The sequence below is a fragment of the Caretta caretta genome, chromosome 3, assembly GCF_965140235.1.
Source record: "Caretta caretta isolate rCarCar2 chromosome 3, rCarCar1.hap1, whole genome shotgun sequence".
Classification (NCBI taxonomy): Eukaryota; Metazoa; Chordata; order Testudines; family Cheloniidae; genus Caretta; species Caretta caretta.
The window spans coordinates 140,838,947-140,855,515 of NC_134208.1; the positions used below are offsets into that span (position 1 = coordinate 140,838,947).

Here is a 16,569-nt window from a genome sequence, read left to right on the forward strand (position 1 = left end):
TTTAGGAGCTGTTCTCAGCTTCTTTAGGAATGGTCTTGAAGGCTAATTCAAATGCTAGTTTATCAGGGAACTGGACCTCTAAGGAGCAAATACCTGCATTGTACATCTGTCACCTGCTAAATTATGACAGCTTGAACCTTACCTCCTGACAGGGTTCCTGAGCTGTTGCAGGGATGCCAAAGCCCCCACCTCCCACTCCACCCTAGCCAAACTGACAGTGATGGAAAAATTCCTTCCCAGTCACAAAAAGCAACTATCACAATGCCTACAGTAGACCAAAAAACCCAGTCCTACACTAATTCTATGTATGGGAGAGAGGGAGTGGTTAATCCAGAAATGAGAGGGGATTCATGCTGGAAGGCCAGGGCTTATATACACTCCCCAATGTGTGCAGGGGCCAATGGTTTACCTGAGCCCTACCAGCCCACCCACCAGCTCAGGTGATTCCCTCTGAGGTTGGGAGGGAGTTGACCGGCAGGTGAAGAGGAGGGCGAGGGGACAAGTAAAGGAGCCACAATCCATTTCTTCCTGCCAGTCCAGAAAAAAGCCCTTTGTCTTCTCAAGATGGTCTTCCACCTGACATGTCTGCTCAGGCATTCTGCCAACACTAATACAGAGAAGTATCAATACGTATCTAATACGTATCAAATACGGAGAAGTTGGAACACATGGAGACTGAGTTTGAAAGTCTACTGATAACCTCAAGTGATTAAGAAAATAAAATCACTATTTTTTGTTTTAAAGTTTTAAATTATTAAAGTTCTAAATCCTTGCAATTTGAATCCTTTTAGAGAAAGGAACCAAATATTCACCAGTATAGGGTTTGTGGGTTTTGTTTATTTCATGGGGCTTTTTTTTTTTTTTTTGGCTTTAATGCTCTTGTACAACTTTATTCACTTAAGTCTGTTCACTATATTCTTCTGTCACATGTTGAATTCCATTCTTTGTTAGAAGTAATAACCCTTCAATTTAAAAAAAGAAGCTATTTGAACAAATATTTTTATTTAATCTCTCTGACAGTGATTCTGTTTGTAGCAGGTACCTTCATGATTAAATAACCAAAGAAAAGGTATTTCAAAGATAAAATGGAACTGTTTCACACAGTGAGATGATGCACATTATGTATTCTCCTGTGAGGCTCCATGCCCAAATATTTTTTATAACCTTGTATCAAAATTTTGTCTAATCTTGCCATTCCTCACTTTATTTGTAAATTACCACAATTGAGCACATTAAGCAGATCCTTTAGACTTCCATTCATTACTGAAGTTCTTCTCTAGCACAGACAAACTTTCTTTTTCCTTCCCTTCTACTGCTGAGACAGGTTTTTATCTCATTGACTAGTTGGTTTAATCAGATGTTGGCTTCTCTTATCTGCTTTTCTTTGAATTCAGACAGCACTGTAGAAGCCACTCCTCTCTTTCAAAGTACTTATGCTATTATGAAGAAAGCAATTTTAATGTATGAATAAAATAAGACAACAAATTGCACATCATTCTGGAGTACTTTCATACCTTGGGTGCGATCTTCAGAAGTCACCCAAAAAGTGGGGTTATTTCAGCACATGTATTCTGTAGAGATTATTTTTTATTTTTAATTTTTTTAAAAAACAAAGAGTCCTACATAAAAATTACAAAAAAACCACAGAATTGCACAATTTCACTATTCAAAATGTAGCATTAAACTAACAAAAATGAATACAATTTTTTTTTTAAAATCCCTCTTAAAATTACCCTTCTTCATTTGACTTTTGTTTTCTTAAAAGAAAACTATCCTCCCACATGTTCACATACAATATTCCTCCTCTGAATCAGAAGAACGGTCAGGACTACTGACCTATGGAGTGAACAATGCCACAAATGTTGGCATCTGACCAGGTGAGAAAAAAGGAGGTGGCGGCAATAACACCATGGAAGAGACAGAAGGATGACAGAGTGGAAGATTTCATGACCAGTGTTTTACAATCCCCCAATTTTAAAAAGGAAGAAGGTGGACCACCCTACCACTAAGACGATATACTTCACATTTTAAAGGGAGGGCCCCAAAGAGATGAAGGTAAGAGCTCATCAGAGAGCTTGAGGGAGAAAAGTACTATGATGCTAAAGCTCACTGCTTTCTACTTGCCTTCACAGACAGCAACAGATATTTTTCCTTACCCAGCCCCACAACACACGCAATTTTCCCTATGTTGAGAGGAATGGAGACAGAACCACATATGACAGCTCTTAGTCACTGATGACTTTATTACGAGAACTTTACCACCATCTTTACAGACGAAAACCCCACAGAATTCACGGAATTCTACCTGTCCCTTGCTAGGGAATTGGGACCCGGAAGTGAGAATGCTGCAAAAATGGTATCTTCAGAGAAATAATTTTTTAATTAACATGAAGTGTAGGTTGGTGAACTTACAAATGAGTTATGCAGTTATGTTATCTCAGACAAGCATTCACAAACCCTTTATATCACACCATCATGCATTTAATTTATCCTACATACAGTACAGATTTTTTGTAGTGAAATTTAGAGAGTTTCTTGCAAATTATTGTGACTATTTCTGTATACCTATGCCTGTAAAACTAGGTGTCTTAGACCAACTATAGACTCAAGAAGAGCCACAAAAACCTCAGAATGTGACCAAAAAAATATTTACACAAAAAAGTCATCACTTTAAAAGAAACCTTTGGAGGTCTTTACCCAGTCTCTACTCACTAATCTAAAGCCCTCGTGGTGAAAGCTTTATTCCATTAGAATGTGGAAATCCAAGGCTGCCAAACTCACATATAGTCCCCAAAGGTCCTAAGATATTGGATTTTAAGTTCACTACATTTTTAACAGGTTTCAGAGGAACAGCCGTGTTAGTCTGTATTCGCAAAAAGAAAAGGAGTACTTGTGGCACCTTAGAGACTAACCAATTTATTTGAGCATGAGCTTTCGTGAGCCACAGCTCACTTCATCAGATGTGATCACTTCATCACTTCATCATTTTACATTTTTAAGTTATTTTGGGTTATTTTAAGAGACTTCTAGGGCTTGCTCCAACCCCTCTCTGGTAGGATTCATGGCAACTAGAACAGATGATGTAAAAGGAGGAAGGACACAAAAATCATCCCTTCAAACACACACACACACACACACTCACTCACATGTGGAAGTCTAAAGTAAGGCTCCCAAATCCATGTATAGGCACCTAAATAAAAGTGGCTTGGATTTGCCTTGATTTAAATAGGATTTGTCAGTGTTCAACACTTTCCAAAGTGAGTCCACTTTTATTTGAATACCCTCATGATGGATTTAGGAGCCTAACTTTAGGTACCCACATTTGTAAGTTTTGGCCATATATTTTACACAAACTAACTTTTAACAGCATAAGTAGTAGAAATGGAATGTCCTAGTTACAGAAACTATGGGTAAATGAACATTACAACAAGGATTTTTCTTGCAAATTTAACATATAAATCAGAATATCTTTTTTTTTTTTTGCATTAACTATGGACTAACATTAACGTTGATGGAACATTAAGGAATGACAGTAGCACAGAACGCAAAAAGAAAAGGAGTACTTGTGGCACCTTAGAGACTAACCAATTTGGAATCTTGTACTGCTGGCATCCACACAGCAAAACAAAACAGAACCATTTATTTTCACAGTCAGAGATATTGATTTGGTGACAGTGTCCATTACAATAGATTAATTTTTATTATACCAAATGACAGATGTGGATTTAATCACTATTAGATCGATACTGGTTCAGAAGAATGACTTTACTCACTATATCCACTAGTAAGCTATTGTACTGTGTATAAAGTGATTTAAGTAACATACTCTGTACAGTATAGTTCAGTTATAGACAGTATTCAGTTATAGACAGTACAGTTCTGTTATTGTTAAACTGCTATTTATGAACTTTTTTTTTTTTTACTAGCCAAACTTATCCTAGCTTTTATCACTGAATAATTGTCAGCAATCCAGAAACTTGGCTGGTTAACAAAATCTCATTTATTAGAATTTGGATTAAATGCATAGCGGATATTACGTGGAATCAAATAATTAAATCTTCGTCTGGGTTGAGTTGCTCGGGGTGCTGAAACGATTTTTATAGTGGGGGTGCTGAGAGCCATTGAACCAAACTGTAAACCCTGTATATGATGGAAACCACTTCAAAACAGGGGGTGCAGCAGCACCCTCAGATCCCCTAGTTCCAGCACCTATGTGAATTGGTATTAAACAGAATGAAGTTGAGAAATTTCTCAAGCAGTCAGAATCTCCAACATGTATTTATATCCTTTTTGTTCATGAAAGCACAGCTTTATTAAATATTTGGCGAATAACTCTGCCCACTGCATCATGGCAATAGTTGAGGAGAACTAAAGAAGGTATTCACAAAGGGCAAAATCCTAGCTCCATTAAAATTAATGGGCGTTTTTGCCTCTGACTTCAATAGGGCCAGGATTTCAGCCATAGACTCCAATACGATGAAAATCTGTCATATTTGCTGTCATAAAACAGCAACAAAAAACAGAAGGTCAACAGAGAAAGGCAACTCTGCAGCATAAAGTTCAGATACTAGTGAAGCAACAGTATTTAACAGTGATAAAAGAACATACAAAATTAATAAGTCATTAATTATTGAAAAACAGTTATCTTTCTTATATACCTCTGTGGGGTCCCACATTTTAAGAGCTACTTACTTACTAAAGAGTCAAAAAGATACTACAAATTGAAATGTTTTCTGAACAGTCTCACCTGAAGCTCCTGTTTCATGTATTTTTTCTTCATGTTTGCAACCATTTTTTTCATCAGCTTCATCCTCACCCCACCAGGATGGCTGTCCATACAAAGGTGTACCACGAGGCATGGCAGAAAGATCTATAAAAATATTCCAAAACCAAAGAAATTAATTCACCATTTACTTTACATAAGATGTTTAGATACAAGTGACAAGGAGAAAGAGAAGTTCTGATGGAACTTGTATGTTGAAAGTTGAAACAGTTTGATTGCTTGTGTTTCCTCCAATACAAAACCAATTTAATGTCTGAACAAATGACCTGCATGCTAAATATAAAAGCTTACTAATGATCTGACCAAAACTGCTTGCTTAGGAATTTATGCAAATACAAGTGACTTACATCTTGCTGCTACTGCATAGTATTTTTAAATATTATTTTCTGCTTTCATTTAAAAGACAAATCAACTCACTATCAGTACATTATTAAAAGCTACCATTTCTGTGAAAGGATTCTCTCTTTTACCCACATTGAACTTTCGCTGGAATACTATCACATGGAAAACTGATCAAATTTTGTAATGCTGCCAAGGTTTCAAATAGCTGGCAGTTACTAAAGAACACCAATACGTACACACTTATATATTAGTTAGTTAGACTACACTATTTTTTAAAGCCATGTTTAAGTAAGAAAATATAACTAATAAAAAGAACTAAATCTCATGATTTAGTTATAATATACATAGTACAAGTATCTGAACAGGAAAGGGTTAAGTAAGAAATTAGATATGAAACAGTTATTCCACCTCCATGACTAACCAGTCAGTTGAGCTCTGACCTGCTCTCCATATTAAGAACAGCTCATATTTCTTAAGACAATATTGCACCCTATTAAGATTTGGCAACTTTAATATCATACAGATGTTCTAACGGAATATATCTTAACTTCTTTTATATTGTACTTCAACACCAGATATCTCAGTGACTGGGTATATGTGCTCTCTATGGTAAAAACAGCTCTGTTTCCTTTTCAGAATTCCCATATCTCTATAATTTTATATCAGACATTTTTGTTTGGCGCACAAAATAGAGTATCTGAAAGTATTATATATTTTGACAGTAATATGCACTATTTGCATGCTAAGAAATAAGGACAATTTGTGAACTTCTACCTTGCTAGCAAATAATGGTTTGTTCAGTAGTGTTCAAAGGGTTAATCTTCACCCACAAATAAATGGATGGCCGCTTCAAATGTTTAATACAATTTAAAATACCCATATATCTAATTATTTTTCTTCCAAAACAATGTTCTTCTACCTTAGAATATACTATAGTTTAAAAAAACCCAGCAACAAACGATAGAGTGAATTTTAGTGTATTTAACTGCATGAACAATAGAAAACACTTACGTATGTAACAAGCGGCTGAAGAAAAAATCAATACACTTCCGAGTAGAGCTGGGAAAATTTTTTCATATAGTTTAATTCAATAAAATGAAAATGTTTTCAGGTTGATTCTGATAAGAAAGAAAATCTGTGCGCCCTGTTAGCCCAATGGTTAGGACACTTGCTTGACAGATGGGAAAACCAGGTTTGAATTCCCACTCTAGAATAGGGATCTAAATTAAGATCTTCCCTTCCCAGGTGAGCATCCTTACCACCAAATTATAGGCTATTCGGGGGTGGGTTACTCTCAATCTTTCCTGTTGAATACATTCCATTTTGTATAAATACTTAAATATTCATGGGAGCAGGGCCTTGAATGCAAATCTCTCCCCTAGCTGATGAGTGCCCTAACCAGTAGACTATAGGGTATTCTGCTCTCAATTGCTCATAATGAAGCTGTTCCAACTTTACAAAAATATTCATGGGTGGGGGGAGAAGGGGAGGGGAGAGAGAGAACGAACAACTATATACCCTGTTGAGTAAGACGCTCACCTGGGAGATAGGAGATGTGGATTCAAATCCATCTTCTGAATCAGACAGAGAAGATTTGAATTCATATCTCCTACCTCTCAGGTGAGTGTACGTTCTCTGGGACAAAATCTGTCCTTTCTTCTGTGTTAGCATTGCGCCGAGCACAATGGTGTCCTGGTCCATTATCAGGGTCCCTAAGCGCTAAAGTAATACAAATAATATTAATATAACCAGAAAAAATAATAAATTATGCTATAATCTACTAAAACAGAAAAATATTACAGAAAAATACAACAAAATAGAACTATCAAGAATGGAAGAGTACTAAAAAATATTACTGGTTAACTGAAAAGTTTCATTAGTGAATAAATTCAATAAAGTGCCACTCTACCACTGCTAAAGTTCACAAAAGTTTGCACTGGGTGTGGTGGCTGTGTGCAGGAGAAGAGCTGGAAATTCAGAAAACTCAGAGCAAAAAAACTTATGCAAGTTTTTATATTCATGTCTAGATGCTGTGATAAAGAAAGCTAGAAATTCTGAGGTTTATTATTAAACCTTTTAAAAATATATATATTTAAAAATCTCTTCTGCAACATGTCTACAGTATCTGCTGAAATATCTGAGGAAAGAAAAAACTTGCCTTCTCTAATTATACTTTGTATTGCTACAAAAAGTTATCTCACCCATAGATTTTTCTTCAGATTTCAATGCTTCTGTAGCTTTGTGATGCACTTCACCTGTGGCATCTGGTACCTTTGGCTCTGTACCTGTGGAGCTGACTGGCTTTGATCCTTCTGCCTCTGAGGATTTTTGGGATAACTGGAGTTGACTTGTAAATTTTTCATGCTAAACAACATTTAAGAAAAAGATCTCAACTAAAATAAACTGCATAAACTATAGTTATACATATACAGAGAAGGGCAGAATACATAAATAAAGGTGTGACAGATGGAAATCTGGGACGCATGAGGACTTCGAAAGACTAGTATATTGAAATGTGCCAGAGAGTCATGGACTTCTGGTATAATAGATGTTGAATGCCTTTTCAGTGTCCTGATTCAGTGAGTTGGTTTCCTGGGGGATTAGGCGGTTAATACAAAATCCCCAGTGCCAGTTACTCAAAAACTCAGACTTTGAAGCTTTGCCCCCTGAGAAGAAGAGCACTGACTGGTGTTACCTGTTACAGTCAGCCAGAAATCAAATGCCCAGATTCTATAAAGAAACAGCTGAACTGCCCCAGGGTGTTCTTGCTCTTGATCTGAAACATGATATGAAATTGTAAAACCAGGAGAGAAAACCCAGTGGAGGGATTTCAAAGACTGAAACCAACCAGAGCCAAATGCTGGAGCTGGAATGACTTCTAGTAAGCTTTTAGCATATGTGTAGATCTGTTGGATGATGTGGGTGTTTGTTTTTTTGTTTGTTTGTTTCTTTGCTTTTAATGTTTGGTCTTTGATGCTTATGACTCAAGAGTAAATGTACTTTGTTTTGTGAATGCTGGTTAATAACTGGTCTGCACTGTTGTAGTCTAGCACCTGGAGAAAGAGTGAACCACTGCTGGACCCAAGTCAGATCTGCTGGAGAACTCACAGTGAGGTGCAGAGGGATTGCAAACCTAAAACCTGGCCTGGAGAGAGAGACATGGGTCTCCACATGAGAAAGGTGACCACTAAAAAACTTGAAACTTTAAGTGGTTGCCCTGAGAAGGCAAAATGGGGGGAGGGGAGGCCAAAGGTGCAGTTAACCCTTAAACTGTGACAGTAGTGATTGCATGTTATTACCTTAAGGGCTTCTTCAGGGACCCTCATTTCACCTCTGACTACAGTAAAAAGATTAGTATGTATGAAATGATAAGGAAAACAACCTGAAAAGTTTCACAGCTCCAAAAAAATTTACACTAGAGACAGAAAGTCTTACTTTAAGATAAGCCACAGCAAAAAATTGAGATTTTTTTCTTTAAAATGGAATAAATGTAACTTAATAGGATGAAAATACCAAACAATACAAGATTAGAAATTTGATAAATTCTTACTTTGCTTACTTACAAAAGCTTTCACAAAACCCCTGACAGTCTCATCCAGCTTCTAAAAGATCCAGAAGACACTATAATGTAGTCTCATATTATTAAGATCAGTTTTCAAAAAAAAATTACATTTATGACTAACATATTATGAAGTATATTTGTCAAAATAAACACATTTTGATTCATTACTTGTAATAAATACAGTACAATAGCTTGTAAATACAGTAGTACAAAAGTGATGAGTCCTTGCTGTGAAGAGTTTACAAATTAGGCATACAACAAGGAATGACAGTAAACAAAGGTTTGGGAGGACAAGGATTGACCATGGAAGATCACGAGATATACTTATGTATCAGTGTATGTGACCAACGTTATGTCACCATCTTATTCTTTTTTTCCATTTAATATACTAACATTTAGAGCAATGTCTAGAATTGGAAAATATATCTGTGCTTAATTGGAAGTTTTCTTTTTTTTTTTTTTTTTTTTTTAAAGTAGTGAGGTCCACAGAGTACCTTAGTCTACTTGGAGTGTGGGGCTCAAACAAGGTCAGTCAGTCTTTGGATGCAAGATAACGTCCTAGCCCGCTGAAGTTAGCTCCAGTTGTGTCATCTTCCACAGGCAGAATGATTCATTTGTACTTTCTTAAATTACAGATTGTGTTAACTATACTTAGAAGAAAAAACACAACTTATACTACTGTAGAGCATGGGCAATGTCCCCTAATGAAACAAACCCAAAATCTTTGGATGTAAATTTCCATCTTTATTCTGGATTTTCTATTTATTTGCAGTACAGGCCAGATCTGTGGATCTTATTACTCAAAAAAAAGGGAAATTTCTGATAGGCACACATAAGTTTTCCTATTCTTCATCATGCTCAAGTCCACAGATCCATTACAACCAGATTTTCACAGGATTGTGCCTCCAGGGTGGGATGCAGACTCATCTTTTAAATATGGACATCTAAAATGAGGTATTTATTTACCCTTCTCCTTCCTCTGACCACTAGGGTGTAAAGAAGACTTTTTCCAAAAATGAAGTTGACTAGAGACTGGATGACCAATATGCTCAATTTACGGATGGCCATGAAGCTGCCCAGCAGATCTCAATACAGGTGACATGAGTACGCAGATTATCAGTGCTCCTAGTGACTAGATTTTGATCTTAACAGAAGGAGGAACATTTCTTGAATTTACTTTGGGAATGAATGAATTGTGAAGACTACCTGTCTGAAATAAAAATACAATACAGGGTCTCACTGGAGAAACATTCAGATTTCAAAACTCATCTGACTGGAGACAACGGCTATCCAGATGTCTACTTTAATAGATAGGAAGTGAAATGATAGCTCCTGAAGGAGTTCAAACCGGGTAGCGCAGTAAGGAGCTGAACGAGAGGTTCCAAGGTCATGTGCTGACTTTGAAAGGCTGGAATATGGGTTGTTGACCTAAGGAAGCATTTAATGTTGGAATTTACACAAAACTTCTTTTTCTTGAACAGGCTATTAACATTATATTATACTTATATCATTATACTATGCCTCTATACATTATAGAGATTTCACCTTTTTGCTGAGACATTCATACATCCACATTAAGGCCTTCCTGGAGGAACTCAAGGCTGTGTTTCAGTTATTTAACACTGAGTTTGCGCCAGCCAAGAGAATAAGTTTTCTGTGTTAACTTCTGTTTCAGCTCCATGAGAGTGATGATAATTATTTCATAGAAGTGTCCAATTTGAAGCTGTCTGGTCCTGGATGAAGGAATGTTTTTTCCAGTAGCAAACCTTCTCTGTGAGATAGAGACATTGGAAGGTCCATTGCTAGGTTAAGCAAACCTGACAGCCATTGCCTCTTCAGCTAGAAAGACAAAGGGTAACATGGCTGCTCTATCCTTCCTATCCTTTTATATGTTTCCAGGGAGCACTGGAAAAGCTGAGAAGGCATGTAACAGACACATTGCCCAGCTTTGCAAGAGTTTACTACCTCACATACTGGGTTCTGACACATGGAGATGCCAAAGGACATTACTGCGATTTCATTATACAAACTGGAAAAACACCAGCCCACCAAACTGACTTACAGTGAGGATATTTTTTGGTGTACATTTCACATTGCTTAATCTCACTTTTACCATATGTAAGTCTTGTTGTTCATCTCCCTCTTGATGGGCAACATACACAGAGATAGGAAATTTTGTTCCACTCAGTGTAGAAGAAGTTCATTTTCTCTCTGGAGTTGGACTGCTCATGTTCTTCCTAGTTCCTTTATGAAAACCTCACCAGACACATTGACTGTAACAGCCAGAACAAATTAATTCCATATTTCTCTTTGAATTAGTGTTTAAAGCATTTATATGAAATACTGTGCCACTTACAAGGTATTTGTCAGCATTCACTAAGTAACCAGCATTGTCTTCCTCAATGTGCACGTATGGCTGTTCACTACTGATTCTTCACCTTCTCTCTGTTACTGTTGCTGTTCACTAACATTTCACTGAAAAGCACAGAGTATTAATAAGATGGCCACGGTACTTTCAGCAGCACAGCTAATCTCTGATACTAGCGGGAACTTGTAACATTCAGCAACAGTTTAACTGTCTAAAGTTCTTACTTTAGCCCTTGTTTTTCAGAGAACATTCCTTAGTCCATCCTTGATTTGCCACTGGGCATAATATTTCTAAAACTACAGGTTCTCCCCAATTCATATTTTTTTGATGGGCAGAGGAATATATGGTGCAGATTTACTTCTAATAAATACTAAAGAAATATGAAAAGCATGCAAATCAGATCACTTTATGATCAGTTAAACTAAGAAGAGCTAATATACTTTTACAAGAAAAATGCATTGCAAATAGCTGTACATTTTTATTACAAGGATATCATAGCCAAATCTCAATTTATCTTCAAGCTTCAGAGTAATGTATGTCTGTTCAGGAATCCTCACATCATTCACAAACGTCTACAAAATAAAAAGGAGAAAATAGATATTGTTATACTTCAAAATGTAATAAAACTTCCAGTACCAATCTAATCTTGCACAAGAAGTTGCAGCACTACATAACTAACATTACTGATTAATGATGCATGATCCTATTGGTGAATTAAACAATTGTGTAGAGCTATTAAACGCCTAACAAAGTATTTCAAGAAGGAAATGAAATATTAGAGTCAGCTAATCAGGGTGGTATAATCAGACTAACCTTGTAAAGCTTATTACCATTTTAATCATATTAGTAGTATGTACTGGAATTGTTCATTACAACAATATGCTGTTCCCTCAAATAGTTTTTTCCTGGTAGCCTTGTTTATCCAATCCATATAGATGTTCAGTTTTGCAGTTATTTTAAGAATGTTAACTGACTCTTGATTTCCTTGATACTACCATCATCCATCCTTTTGGGCTTTTATATAGCGCTCAACATTGTAGTATCTGAGCACCGAGGAAACAATTTCTAATTACTGTAAAAAAAAGTTTTAAAATTATGAAAAACAAGAAATGTAGACCATGTTATGTTGTAGGTTCTGATGCAAAGATTGCTTGCTGTCATAACAGAATTTGTCCAAACTATGTTGTCTTCACAGAAAACCACCACTCATTACGAGGTCTACCAAGTTGCACAAATTTAGAACTTTTAAAAAGCAGATCTAAAAGAATGATCAGCTGTATCAATGCTTACTCACTATGCTGGCATAGACCCAAGGAGAAAGCAATCTTTACCATAACCATTTTTTGCCTGGAAACAGCAATTCCAAAAACTAGTGGTGATGGAAGAAAGGAAAATGGAAGAAGGGCAAATGTGGAAGTGTGGCATCAATATACTTGAACTCCAGTTACTAGCCAACAAACTTTGACATGCAATGGCATGGAGTCAGAAGTACTGCATTGCTGTGGCACCGCTTGTCTAGTTCTGCAAAGACTAATCTTTAATCTTAGAAAGAAAGGCTTTCAGTGCCCAGAAAATTGTTTAGTTCAATTCTGTCCATATGAAATCTAATTTCTTCTGGTGTCCATAGGCCTTATATTCAAAGATGGCCTAGGTGACCATCATATTCTAAACTGGAGGAATCTATAATTACATGATTCTGTAATGGGATGGCACAACTTAAATGGATATAAACATCTTGGAGGTTGGGAGCCCCCACTTCCCCCCAAAAAACACCGACAAAACTCTTGAACGATTAATGTATGTCCGGAATTTGAATCTTCAAATAGTTGTTTTGTCCACTTAAATCTAATTTTGGATGAAACTTGCACTTTTCCTGAGAATACAGAAATGAAACTCCTTCCCCAAAATGTTAGTGAAACCTTTTCTGGCTGCCAGAATTAAGCGAAGAAGCCATTTCTGTCTAGTTTTTCATAAGGTTGCATGTCAGCATGGCACTTCAGTGTCTTTCATGAGAAGTGAACACAAAAATATCTGTTTTTGCCAGTCCTGGTGGCAAGAAAAATGTTTACCTACCATTCGTAACTGGTGTTCTTCAAGATGTGTTGCTCATGTCCATTCCATGTTAGGTGTGCGTGCACTGCATGCAACGCTGCTGGAGATTTTTCCCCGATGGTATCCATAGGATCAGCTCTGGCATCCTCTGGAGTGCTGTGCTCATGTGCCGGTATATGAGGCACCGCCGGCCCTGCACCCTCTCAGTTCATTCTTGCCATCAACTCTGACAGTGGGGTAGGAGGGTGGGTCATGGAATGGACATGTGCAACACATTTTGAAGAACAACAGTTATGAAAGGTAGGTAAGCATTTTTTCTTCAAGTGCTTGCTCCTGTTGATTCCATATTAGGTGACTCACAAGCAGCATCCCTGGAGGTGGGCTCAGTGTTCACAGTCTTGCAGCTTGCAACACTGCTCTACCAGAGCTTATGCCATCCTTGGTTTGCTGGGTAACAGCGTAACGGGACGTGAAGGTGTGGACTGAAGACCGGGTTGCAGCTCTGCAGATGTCCTGTATCAGTACCTGCAAAAGGAAGGCTGCTGACAAAGCTTGCGTTCTGGTGGAACGGGAGGTCAAGACAGTTGGCAGTGACACCCTTTCTTGCTCACAGCAGAACCTGATGCAGGCAGTTATCCACGAGGAGATCCTCTGGGAGGAAACCGGCCGGCCTTTCATCTTGTCTGCTACTGCAAAAGGGCTTGGTCCTCTTGAGGTAGAAGGCCAATGCCGATCTAACATCCAGGGTATGTAGACTGCATTTCTTGCTGGATTTATGAGGCTTTGGAAAGAATATTGACAGGAATATATCCTGATTTTTGCAACACCACTTTCAGCAAGAAGGCAGGGTGGGGCTGCAGTTGGACCTTGTCTTTGTATAGAACACTGTATAGGGTGGTTTGGAAGGGAGCGCTGTAATTTCAGAGACTCTGCAGGCCAAAGGGATTATGACCAGGAAGGAAACTTTCCATGAGAGAAGCATCAATGAACACAAAGCTGATGGTTTGAAGGGGACCCCATGAGCCTTGACAGCAGCAGGTTCAGATCCCACGGTGGGATAGGGTCACGAACTTGAGGATAAAGTGGCTCCATGCCATTCAGAAACCTGAGTGTCATATCATGGGCAAAAACTGATCTGCTCTGAAAAGGCGGGTGTAAAGCCAAGATGGCCACCAAATAGACCTTTATAGAAGACAGAGACAGGCCTTGGAGCTTTACATGGACTGCAGTGATGCCTGCTTGGGGAAAGACTTCATTTGACCACCCAACATGGGAAGCGTTTCTAATTGGCTAGGTAGGTTGCCCTGGTAGAGGGCTTTCTACTATGTAGCAAGACCTGCTGCACCTGGACAGAGCACTCCCTCTCATCCAGATTCAGCCACAAAGCAGCCATGCTGCCAAGCGTAGGCCTGTGAGGGTTGGATGGAGAAGCCGCCCTTGATCCTGTGAAATTAAGTCCGGTCTCAGAGGAAGAGTCCATGGGCTGCGACTGCTAGGTCTAAGAGCATGCCAAACCAGTGTTGGCGAGGCCATGCCGGAGCAATGAGGATGACCTTTCGCTTGTCCGCTTTCATCTTCAGGAGCACCTTGTGAACCAGAGGAACTGGCAGAAAAGTGTACAGCAGCCGGTCCAACCATGGATGGAAAAAGGCATCAGATAGGAGTGCCCCGCCCTGGCTGAGTCTCAAGCAAAAGAGGTGACACTTCTTGTTCTCCGCCATGGTGAACAGATCCACCTGGAGAGTCCCCCACCTCTGGAAGATGGCACAGATTATCAGAGGAGAAGGACCAGCTGAAGTGATCTGCTAGCATGTTCTATTCCCCGGGGAAGTGAGTGGCCGCTATGTGGATGGAATGCTTCAATCAAAAGTTCCATAGTCTGAGGGCTTCCTGATAAAGGACTGTGGAACGGGGCCCTCCTTGCTTGTTGATGTAGAACATCATCGCTGTATTGTCCATCAACACTTGCACTGTTTTGCCCGCAAGTTGGGGGAGGAACACCTCGCATGCCAAGTGGATTGCCCTTCACTGTGATGGTGCTCAGTATCCAGCAGTTTGATGTAATAGCCACCCAGACAGGGAGGTAGGGCAAAAAGCAGTCCAGAAGCAAAGGAGGGGGCTGCTGATCCAGGAGGGAGACTAGTAATCTGTCCCCAAGTGCACATTCAAAAGGCCTGCTTTTTTCTGCTTGGGAAATGCTTGGTGCCTTGTTGGGCAGTGGAAAATGGTGCTTGCCTCTGTCAGCATCTGAGCCCTTTCCCTTTTTTCTCGTGGGGTTCATGCCTAGTCACATTTGAGAAGCAAGACAGCTGTGATGGCCTGAAATGTTTACGAGAGGCCGAAGGGATATAGAGGCCCAAGGAGCGTAACGTGGCCCTAGAATCTTTGAGGCCGTGAAGCTTACTGTCTGGTCCAAAAACAGGGCAGCACCTTCAAAGGGGAGGTCCTGGACCAATTGCTGTGCCTTTTGGGGAAGTCCCGATGACTACAGCCATAAACCATGACTCATAACCACTGCTGATGCCATGGACCTGGCTGCTGAGTCCGCTGCGTCCAGAGCTGCCTGGAGAGATGCTCTAATCACCGCTTTTCTGTCTCCCGTAATGGTCACAATTTCCTGTATCGAGTCCTGTGGCAGAGAGCCCTTGAATTTGGCCAGTGAGTCCCAAATGTTAAAATCATATCGCCCCAGCAACACCTACTGATTTGCAATGAGGAGCTGTAAACTTGTGGGAGAATAAACTTTCCTACTGAACAGGTCCAGACATTTGGCCTCTTTATTTCTGGGAGTAGAATTAGTCTGGCCTTGCCTGTCCTGCTCATTAGCCACAGAGACTACTAGCGATCCAGTAGGAGGGTGAGTAAACATACATTCAAACCCCTTTGCGGGCACATAGTATTTCATTTGTGCCCATTTGGAAGTAGGGGGCAGAGATGAGGGAGGTCTGCCACAGAGGGCTTTTACCAGTTTGATCACCCCCTCATGCACCGGCAAAGCCACCTTAGAAAGGGCAGCCATGGCTAAGATGTCAAAGAGCGGGTCTGTGGGCTCCTTAAACTCCTCTGCCTCAAGGCCCAAATTGGCTGCCAACCACTTGAAGAGCTCCTGATGAGCTCTAAAGTCATCCAGGAATAGAGTTTTAGAGAGGCCCATGTGCGCCTCGTCAGGGGAGGATGAGGAAGAAGCCACCAGTGGGGGAGGGATGGGGGCTCCTACCTCTCCGTAAACCATCTCTGCTGGGGGAGGACCTGGGGTCTCAATACCCTGCTCTGAGTCCGATGTCTGCTCCGGTGCAGGTGGCGGGGTGTGGGAGTGGGAGGGGGGGACATGGCACGCCTCTCTGACACCGCCACCGAAGGTGGATGGGAGAAAGGTCTTAGTACTGCAGGGAACCCCCATGGATTCCAGCATTGCCACTGGACTGGCCATTGACGCAGGGGCCACAGGCCCATGGGCGGAAT

At 39.7% G+C, this 16,569-nt stretch overlaps 1 protein-coding gene across 10 annotated transcripts in view; it reads right to left on the reverse strand.

Annotated features, from left to right (window-relative positions):
• The window catches only part of CEP170 (centrosomal protein 170), a 187,167-nt gene that overhangs the window by 101,036 nt on the left and 69,562 nt on the right, over positions 1 to 16,569 (reverse strand). For all 10 annotated transcript variants that reach the window (XM_075126944.1, XM_075126953.1, XM_075126951.1 and 7 more), the window contains exons 4-7: positions 11,546 to 11,627; positions 8,425 to 8,480; positions 7,327 to 7,489; positions 4,748 to 4,870 (exon numbers count right to left, since the gene is read on the reverse strand). In XM_075126944.1, the coding sequence (XP_074983045.1) occupies positions 4,748 to 4,870; positions 7,327 to 7,489; positions 8,425 to 8,480; positions 11,546 to 11,627 (424 nt within the window). The remainder of the gene's footprint in view (positions 1 to 4,747; positions 4,871 to 7,326; positions 7,490 to 8,424; positions 8,481 to 11,545; positions 11,628 to 16,569) is intronic.